Source organism: Pelophylax lessonae (genome assembly GCF_965119305.1).
Source record: "Pelophylax lessonae genome assembly, chromosome: 7".
NCBI lineage: Eukaryota > Metazoa > Chordata > Amphibia > Anura > Ranidae > Pelophylax > Pelophylax lessonae.
Genome location: NC_138774.1, coordinates 172,928,092 through 172,938,691, shown reverse-complemented (window position 1 = coordinate 172,938,691; position 10,600 = coordinate 172,928,092). Strand labels below are relative to the sequence as shown.

General features: G+C 42.4%; 1 protein-coding gene across 1 annotated transcript in view; it reads right to left on the bottom strand.

Annotated features, from left to right (window-relative positions):
- Nucleotides 1–477: 477 nt before the first annotated feature.
- Nucleotides 478–10,600, bottom strand: part of SLC16A2 (solute carrier family 16 member 2) — a 448,767-nt gene continuing 438,644 nt past the window's right edge. The window contains exon 6 of the mRNA XM_082264459.1: nt 478–1,347. Coding sequence (XP_082120585.1) covers nt 1,130–1,347 — 218 coding nt within the window. The 3' untranslated portion in view covers nt 478–1,129. The remainder of the gene's footprint in view (nt 1,348–10,600) is intronic.

The following is a 10,600-nucleotide window of genomic DNA, read 5'->3' as shown; positions in this document are numbered from 1 at the left end:
AAATCTTTTGCAAACTTCACCCTTTGTGGTGTGGAGGATTCTTAAAGTGCATCACAGATATTCTTCATGAAATTTAGGGAGAGAGTACGAGAATTTTAAGTAACTTTTGCAACAAATAAAAAAAAAAAAATTGCAAACTGGTTAACCTGGTTGATGGGAAATTTAGTATATAGCTGGAGCCCTAATCTATTACATGAAACAGGTAAGAAAGACATTTTTAACTTCAACATTTATAATATAGTAGTAAAAATTCTCAGATTAATAGCAGCAGTAGCTAAAACTGGGTAGCCTTTGCCCAGAATTAGCTTGTCTAGGACAATGCAAATAATGCTTAAATGGGTATTGTATAGCTACGCTGTAAACTACCGATTTATCTGTAAATAAAATCTTGATCATCATCAAGAAAAAAAAAAGGGGGGGGGCTGTATAGTGAGGGTCTGAAGCAAATGGTTTAATTATGGGGGGAACCTTATTTAAAGTTGTTCCAGTATATATTTTTTATAAGTGCTAGATCTGCATAGCCTGATATTACACTTTGGAGACTGTGTGTATACTCATCTGCATAAAGCACAAGACTAATTAGCAAAATCACATAGTGCAAATGTTAACACTGCATCTGACAGCAGACACAAGTGTAACAGAGTCATCTGCCACCTTCAAGTGTCTTGCTATGGAAAACAAAAACTGATATGTGTATATAGCTGAGGAGAATAATTAACCAAGGAATGTTCAAACAAACCACACAGCAATTTGGTCATTCACACAGAGGAGTAGCTTAAAGTTAAAATGAAAAACTTCTATAGTAATATACATACTATAAAGTGGTGTTTGTTAATTTGGTCAAATAAAGACAGAAGTGGCTTTATAGAGATTCATTTTCTATTACATATATGTTGCTTCCTCATGTAGCTGTGTGCAAACCTAATTGTGTATCTATTTTAGGAGAAGTTTTGTTATATGCACTAATCAGTCCCCTAAAATGTGAACAGTTTACTACAAACCATTTCCAGGTAATCAGACTTAATGAGTGCAATAATAACAGCACTCTCATCTTCATCTCATGTCTTGGGCCCAACTGCCTGCATGTTTCTACAAAATGTCATATGCATAGGATAGTGTCCTTGTAGGTCTAAACTTGGGCATCCATCACAGGGTTTCCTGGCAGGAGTTCTCCATTCACCACATTGTCCTGTGTCTTCTCCTTTCCTGCTTCCACTTGTTCTGCCTTCTTTAGGTCTCTCTCCTGGATAAGAGGAACAGATAGCAGAACCAGCGCTCCAACCAGTGGAGGAATGCCAGCAAGATAAAATGCCAAGTCGTAACTCCTTCGAAGGTCAATTAACAAACCTATTATTGGAAGAAGATTATTTTGTTAGAATACACTTCTTAGAAATTTGCAATGCTACATATGCAAAATATTTTCCTAACAGATTTTTTTTAAAGCAGCAAGCAATTTCAGCATCTGTTAACAAATTCATAACAGTAGAATATGAATGCTTGTTCCCCCCTTGCTTAAACAGCTGCAAAAATGATTGCCAAATTCTTTACATCTGTGTGGATTGTAAACTTGTATCAAATGAAAACTTGTAGGTAAAGTTGAATAGTAAACTAGGTTAACATAAAAAAAAAATGATATGTGAGACTGTCAAGTTCATATTTTCATAAAATACAGCAGTTCAGAAGGTAAAGACACACATGAGCAACTGTAAGCAATTGTGTCTCAGGGGGAACATGAACATTCCTTCCCCACATCTCATGTCAGATCAATTCCCTGGATACAATTATCTCCAAACTGGCTTATTGTGATAACGGAGGAAAGGAAGACAAATATGCCACTTTAATATAAACATGAGAATTTTGACATGCCTGTAAACTCCATATCTTGCAGTATCATACAGAGGAGTGGTTTCTTTGACCATGGTTATTATGTGGCTACCTACAGGTAATTGGACACTGGCAAAAGCTTTGTTAAGAACGCCCCCCCCCCCCCCCATTTACCCATATAAACCTACCCACTCTCTGAGGCTCCAGTTAGTTTGCAAGCAGTAAGGAGTTTACAGACAAAGTTGAAGGACCATCCTGTACTGTATTCCAAGATAAAATTTACAGGTAGGTCAAAATTCCCAACATCTTAATTGTACATACTGGACACAGGAGTTAATTATTAGAATACATCTTCAAGCAATAAATCAAGAGATGACCAACAAAACAGCTAAAATTGTAGCAACTGGCACACAGGAAGTAGTGGTGTCAATGAACCCGATCAGACAGATGACAGCAGAACACTATAACCCAAACATGGATCGGGAAAGGCTCAAACAACCCAACTGTCAAAAAAAAAAAAGTTTAAGGCTCTATTCACATGTGCACGAATTGATTTACTGGTGGTTTTTGGACATTTTTATAAGCTTTTTTTGCAGCTTTTTAAAAAGCATTTTAGAAGTGTATTACAAGCGTTTTACAGCTTCAGGCGTTTTTGTTTCATCAATAGGCAGCACGAGGGAGAGCAAATTATGGGTAGAGAGTTGCTATTTGAGCATTTTATGAGCGTTTCTATTGAAGTCTATGGGGCTAAAAACGCTTGTAATCTGCCAAAAAGAAGTTCATGTACTTTTAGCTTCAAGTGACAGAATGCTCATATGTGAACAGGGGCCATTGAAATAAATGGAATTTTGCATCCTCAGAGCTGAGCGTTTTACAAGCTGAAAATCACTCACGTTTAAATGGGGCCTTACAAATGTAAGCAGAACAACAGGCAGTGGCCCTACAACCCTTGAGCAGGACAAATGCTAAATGCAGTTTAGGCTGCCCTTAGAGAAATGAAAGAGGATCAGCTGACAAGAGAATACAATGCAGGTAACAGATAAAAACCCTGAACCCATACATATGAAAAAGTGTTTAAAATGTCCTCACAGCAGGACAGAGGGAGGGAGAATTACAGGCCCATGGAAGGCAATAAAAGAAAAAAAAAACAAGGAAGCAAAAACTACTGGCTTTTAGGAAACACTGTTGCTATGTAGTGTGAGAAAAAAAAAAAAAGACCCCAAAAGGTAGAATGCAGGGGAAGCCAAAGCAGACCTACTGCTAATAGGCGTGATGGAGTGGAAAAGGTTCTGTTCTTTCAAAAGGTCCTTTGAAAAGGAGTAGCCCCTTTTAGCACAAGGGGAGGGCTCTGAGTGGACAAGACAAGGGGAGGGCTCCGAGTGGACAAGAGCACCAGCATGTGGCTCCAGAGGGGCACAGAAAGTCACCTGTGAAGAAGAGCAACTTCTTGCTAAAGGGAGTGCATAAGGAGTGAGAAGCCAAAGGCTGGTTTCGCACAGGCGGTCCCAATTCGGTTTTTCAGGCAGACCTGATCAGACCATTGTTCTCTATGGAGCAGCATCCAATCTGATAAAAACAGACAGATGGGGGATCCATTCCCCATCCATCCATTGCATTGGATGACAGTCGGATGGAAAGGACCGATGTGCATAAAGGAGCTGACATGGACCTTTCATCCGCCTTTTCAGTGGGGATCAGCGGGGCGATCCCCTGCTGAGCAGGCAGATATGCATTATGGAGCCTGCCCCGTGTAAAAGAGGCCCAAGTGTTATGAGGAGGATATACAAGGTCTAACCAGAATTTGCCAGGTGCTATGTGTCCCGTGAGGCCAATGGAAGAAGTTGTCAGATAAGGAATGGGAACAATTTTTAGGATAGTGTTCCTTTTTTAATACACTAGGTGAAAATAACCTCATGTGATAGATTACAGCATAGTATGGAGGAAGCAATCTATGTTTCTCCAAGAAGGAAGGGCAATCAACCTAAGAGGTTAGATTGCACCTAACTAATGAATATCGGGTATTAGGGATGCTGGGATATCTTTAAAGGAGTATCTGTAAAGCAGTAACATAATTGATGTATCTACAACTGCAAGTGGAGGTAGATATGCATATAAAAGAAGTAGTTCTGAGGACAGGGGCAATGCATCCTTTCTTAGCACAAGGTTAGTATAGCAGTAGATTGGCATTAAGGCCAATTCTCAACCACTTCAATACCGGGCACTTTTATCCCCTTCCTGCCCATGCCAATTTTCAGCATTTAGAGCTGTCACACTTTGAATGGCAATTGCGTGGTCATGCAACACTGTACCCATAAAAATCCTTTTTTTTTCTCACACAAACTGAGCTTTCTTTTGGTGGTATTTAATCACCACTATTTTTTTTTTTTTTTTGCTCAAAAAAACCAGAAAATTATGAAAAAAAAATGTTTTTCTTAGTTCCGGTTATAAAATTTTACAAATCTTTCTTTATAAATTTTAGGTCAAAATGCATTCCACTACATTTCCTTGGTGAAAAAACCCAAATCAGAGTTTAGTATTTACGAAAGTCATAGAGTCCACAAAGTATAGTGCATATATGCATTTGAAAATTATTCAATCCTAATGTAATGACACCCTATCTCATTTCTTGAGGCCTGAAAAAGCTAGGACAGTGCAAATACCCCCAAATTACCCTTTTTTTTGGAAAGTAGACAGTCCAAGGTAAGAGTAAAAGTAAGAGGCATGGTGAGGTTTTTGAAGTTGTAATTTTTTGCCCCATTTTTTTGGAAAATACTGACTTTTTTTTTACATAGTGCCACCAGTGCAATACAGCATCATCATATATTGGCGTGGGTGTGATAAGAGACACTGACTGGTGACCGTATTTAAAAAAAAAAATAATTAAATTTTTTTAAAAATATGTTTTAAATTACTTTTTATTTGTTTAACACACTGTGACCAAAGTAACACTGTACTACCCTGGGTAAGTGATCAGGATTTTTTTACACATTGATTGCTTATACCAGTGAAATTCATTGGTATAAGCAACCATTTTTACTAAATTAAACGGATTCATTCAGTGTCTTTTGTTGTGGTGCGCCGTGATTGGCCAAAGCTAATTACATGGTACAGATTTGCTGTGATTGGCCCTTTCTGTACCATGTGGTTACTGTGACAAATCACAGCTAGCAACACAATTGTAAACAATGGATGGCTTCCTTTCATGCCATCCATTCTTTACAATTGTCATATGATCTACTGTGATAGTGGCAGTGGGCAAGTATAATAGTGATGTCTTTGACTGTGTCCAGTGGACACGGCCGGCGACAGATTGTGCCGCTGCGTGGCACCTTCTGGGAGGACATCCACTCAGAAGGACTAAAGGTGCGCCGGGTCGTCACTCTGCTATAGACCTGGTGGGAAGGTATTAAGGATGCAAGATCAGAAGATAGCTCAGTTAGTAGAGCAGGTGACCCAGGGATCCTTGACCTTGATAGAGATGGAGGAAATATTAAGACTCTGTGCCAAGTCTGAGGTTGTAGGCCAGAGAGGCCTGTGTAAAAAAAAAAAAAAAGTTCCCTGTAATACAGCTAACGTCCATGCGTAGTGAGAAGTACAAAGTAGTTAGAAGCAGCCTGTCACGTCACTTCAAAGTTACTGAAGGAACTACGAATGGTCTGTCACAAAGGAGTATTCCAGCATAAGCGTGGGAAATTCTCATGTCGATGCAACCGAAGGGTGCCCATAGTAGCATGTTCATGAGCAGGTCCGTGATACACAAATGTTGTGCTGAAGGGGAAGCAACTTTTATAATATGAGTATTAGACCCAGATATTCTGAGCAGTATAAGGTTGAGGGAGAAACCTGAGAAGGCTTGGGTGTCACCTGCTGGGGGTAAGAGAGAGCATTAGTATTACATGAAAGCTCAAGGTCTATTTAAGGGTCTAATGATATAACACCACAAGATGTGGTGAGTTCAATGTAAAAAATAGACACAATAGAATGGGAGTAAGAATTCATTACATTAATACATTACATAAATTAAATCCGAGATAAAGTGGTAGGTCTACTGGTTTTGCCAGTAACACTGGGCTTCATCACCTCTGATGAAGCTGTCTTAACAGTGAAATCAGTTAGACAGAATATTTGGTGCCAATAAGAGACTGTTATTGTTTAGATCACAAAAAATAAACCATTGATGATCAAATACCACCAAAAAAAAATTATAAAAATTGAACTTGCATATAGTATTGCATGATCGGGCAATAGCCAGTTTCTAATAGCACAGGACTGAATGGCAAAAAAATGCCCTGGTCATGAAGGGGGTAAAACCTGTATTTGGTGTAGCTTCTAGAGAAGAACAGTCATAGTGGCAGAAAATTCTGTTGTAGTCAGACAGGCCCCGCATATTGTGTGCTGCAGTCTCCTAATTCAGGCTCCCTCACAGATTTACAAGTGATTACTCCATAACCTGTGCCCTCAAAACAACTTGTGTGTTTAGCACTGCAGTGTGTCTTGTAGGATAAAAAGATATAGTGCAGTATTTTACTAATTATCCAGGAAATAAGTTAAAAAGATTTGTGTTGCTGGGAACAAGTATGCAAAGGTACAAAGAAGACTGTTTTCTTGCCCATGTCCCTGGTCCAGGCTTTTTCACAGTGGACATGTCTCCAAATGGATCTTCAGGGTCTGGGTGCCAAAGGCATGGACCACAGCCCTGGATCTGTATAGCATCCTGCGGCTACCTCGCTCATTGTACCACATACCAAAGTGAGCACCAAATGCAGTATCCAATGTCCAATGCAAACATTACAGGCTGACCCCAGTGTTAAGGGGTCCTGGTAGGGTTCCCATGATGTACATCATGGGTGACAAATCTGCAAACCCCTTGTGAGCCATAAGGCAATAAGCAGTCAGATCTATTAGTGGAAGACAAGGAAAACTGGTGAAAGGTATAAATAATTTCTTCTCCAACAGGAGAAGGGGTCCATCACCTAAGGACACTTACAAAAAATGAAAAAAGCTAAGTAGAACTATAGGCAAAAAAAGGATTTTTGCACTTACCATAAAATCTATTTCTCTGCGTTCATTGATGAACACAATGCTCCATATTCAGAACCATATAGTTATATCGCCCCCTACAGAAGTAGGACACTAGGCAGAAAAAAAGACTTGCCTACCCCTTTTGGGCAGTCCTAGCAGGTATACATTTCCCTCTCTAAAATAGGTCTTCAGTTTAGTAACAAGCAGTGTAAAAAGTATCAAAACTCCATAGAGGGGTGGGTGCTGTGTCCGTTAATGAACTCAGAGAAATAGGATTTGTGTACTTATTGTAAGATCCATTTTCTCTTTCGTCCATTAACATAGACAGCGCTCCATATTCAGAACCATAGGGACGTCCCCAAGCAGTGCCAAAACATGAGGGGTGAGACAACAAAAAAATCCCAAGGCTAAAACACAAGAAGTCAACCAGGTAACAGGAGCTCAAAAAAAAAAAAACTGGAGCCAAACCTGAACAATACACCCCCAAAGAGGGAACAGACCCACTAAACAGAAGCCTGAAAAACCTTGCGGCCAAAGGAAGCATCCGCAGATGCCAAAACATCCACTTTGCAGGATTTTGTGAAAGTGTACACCGACAACCAAGTGGCCGCCTTGCAAACTTGTGCCACGGATCGCCTGATGACAGAAGGCCCAAGAAGCACTAAGCGCCTGAGTAGAGTGCACCGTTACAGGGAAAGGAGGAACCTGACCCTTGATAGAACAGGCCTCAGTCACCGTCTGTCTGATCCATCTAGAAATGGTCGCAGAAGAAGCACACAGCCCTTTCCTTGGCCCATCTGTGACCACAAACAGTGAGTCTGACCTCGGAAAAGACTCCGTGGCTGCCAGATACACCCGAATCGCCTGAACCACATCCAAGGCCTGCAAAGGAAATTCCTTGGGATAAGCAGGCCAGGGACACAAAGGTGAAAAAAACAATGTCCTCATTCAAATGGAAGTCAGAGACAACCTTAGGTAGGAATGATGGACGAAGAACCACCTTATCTTAATGGACCATCAAGTAAGGGGTATGATAAGATAATGCCGCCAATTCTAACACCCTGCCAGCAGAAGTGATAGCCACCAAAAAAGCCACCTTCTGAAACAGTGTAAGCAGGGAAATCTCCTGAATATTTTCAAAGTGAGGCTTCAGGAGAACTGAGAGCACAATGTTTAATTCCCACGGCGACAGAGGACCACACTGGCGGAGTCAGGTGTCTAATACCTTGAATGAAAGTACGCACCAAGGAATGTATGGCCAAGGGTCGCTGAAAGAAGACCACCAAGGCAAACACGTGGCCCTTAATAGAATTCAAGGCCAACTTCTTGAAGAAAGGTCAAAATCTGAGCAATTGAAAAAGAACGAGGGTGAACTCCAATAAGTTCACACTGTGAAAAGGTAAATCAGTCAGGGCTTTTTTTTAGAAGTCTGGTCCGCAGACCAACACTTAAGCCACTATACATGCCACAATACATGCCTAAGCACCACTGCAGAAACAGACTTCCTAGAAACAGGGGATCTGCATCCAAAGAGGCATCGCAGACAAACTGCAGCCCCTTGACCAACTGGTCCACCAACTCAGCAAAGGCAGGGGGAAGCTGCATACCTTCTAGGTAACAGCGCAAAAGTTTAGCCCACTCGGTCAGTTTGTGACACCAGGGCAATGGTCAGAACTGGCCTAAGCGCAGAACCAGCAAAAGTTAACATTTTGCAGGCCCCAGACTCTGTGTTCCTGTCAGCCGGAGATTCCTCTATCAAAATCATGGTTGCCTTTTTCAACCTGGAAACTGAGGGTCCACCACCGGTTGAACAGTTCATTTCTTGAGGGACTCCTCAAAGGGGTACCTTACGGCAAATCATTTAGGAATCACAAAGGGACGTTTAGGACGCTCCAACTCTTTAGCAACAAATCTGTCAAAATAGGAGGGATAAGGAAACCCTTTTGAAACGGCTTGTGAGTGCCAGAGTAGCCTCAGCTGCATCCTCCATTTTTAAAGTTTCCCGCAAAGATGTAATCAGTGAATCAACTAGCGCCTTCTCTTGCGCAGCTACAGGTGTGGAGGAATTGTCTTCGCTATCTGATAAATCAGTGAGCGTGGCTACAGACCTTGCAGGGTGGGCCACATCCGCGGTGGCTGAATCACACTTAGGATCTGAGGAGAGAGATGAAGCAGGGGACGCTTTTTGCTAGCCCGCAAGCCCAAAAGCCACATCCACCTGGGAAATAAATGACTCCAGGCCCGCCTCCAGTACATCAATTGAGGGCTGGAACCCCGAGGGACCTGTAGTCTCTGAGAGGGGGTCAGGTGGGGAAACATGCTCCAGAGACTCAGTCAGTAAAGAGGGGAACCCCCACAAAAAATGTCTAGCACCGCTAAGGAACACCCCCACCGTACTGGTAGCACCACCAGGTCACCAGCAAGCAGAGCAACGGGTGGCAGTTTTGCAAACCTGAGAAATGGTATCTTGAAGATGAAAATGGTAGAATGGGTCTTGACTGGATAGGGCAGAACCAAAACTATGAGATCATAAGCCTGGATAATGACCCCTCTGAGCTACCAAGACATGGTGGAACAATAAGCTGATGCACCTTTTCAAGGAACATATGGAATGATAGACTCTCATAGCACAAACCACATCCAGGCGATGGAGGGAACGCTTTCTGATGAGCTGGAAAGAGGGCCAGAAGAATGGTGTCCTGATTGGGGTGTAACAACCTTAGGTAGAAAGGAGGTTCTGGTACTCAACACCCTCTTGTCCTTGTGTAAAACCAGAAAGGGTTCTTTAAGCGATAAGGTGGTCAAGCTCAGACACTCACCTTGCAGGGGATGCAGACTTCAATAAATACCACCTTATGGATAAGAGGGGAAAGAGAAATAACGGAATTTTTGTAAAATCTTACCTGTAAAATTCCTTTCTCTGAGTCCTCCGACAGTCGCCGCCTCTTCATATTCGTCACATATGGGGGTATTAGACTTTGCTCCGAAGGAGTAGCTAGGCAACAGAATATGTTAACAATAAAGCTTTAACATATCCCACCCTCAAGGGGTGGTCCCCTCAGTCAAACCCCAAAAGAGGGGCGGGGGCGGCGACTGTCGGAGGACTCAGAGAAAGGAATTTTACAGGTAAGATTTTACAAAAATTCCGTTTTTTCTTACGTCCTCCGACAGTCGCCGCCTCTTCATATTCGTCACATATGGGGACGTCCCAAAGCAGTGCAAACATGAGGGGTGGGAAACGCATCCGCGCCGAAAGGCAACGCAGTCTCCACATCAAAGAAAGGAACCTTACCAAAGGAAGGAAACCAGCTGGGCAACAGCAAAAATAAGTGCTCAACAGGAGCAACAACCCAGGAAAAGACAAAAAACCAGGGGATACAAAAACTTATCCCAACAGCCAGGAGTCCCCAACAAGGGACCCTAGGGAACAGCCGCACTAAGAACCTTGCGGCCAAAGGAAGCATCCGCCGATGCCTGAACATCTACTTTGTAGAATTTTGTGAAAGTGTGTACGGTCGACCAAGTCGCCGCCTTACACACCTGGGCTACAGAAGCCCCATGACGACAGGCCCAAGACGTACTCAGAGATCTAGTAGAGTGCGCCTTCACAGGCACAGGGGGAACCTTCCCCTGCAAGGCATAGGCCTGTTCAATGGTCTGCCTGATCCATTTGGCAATGGTAGAGGCGGAAGCCGCCATGCCCTTCCGAGGACCCTCTGGAAGAACAAACAAGGAGTCCGTCTTTCGAAAAGAC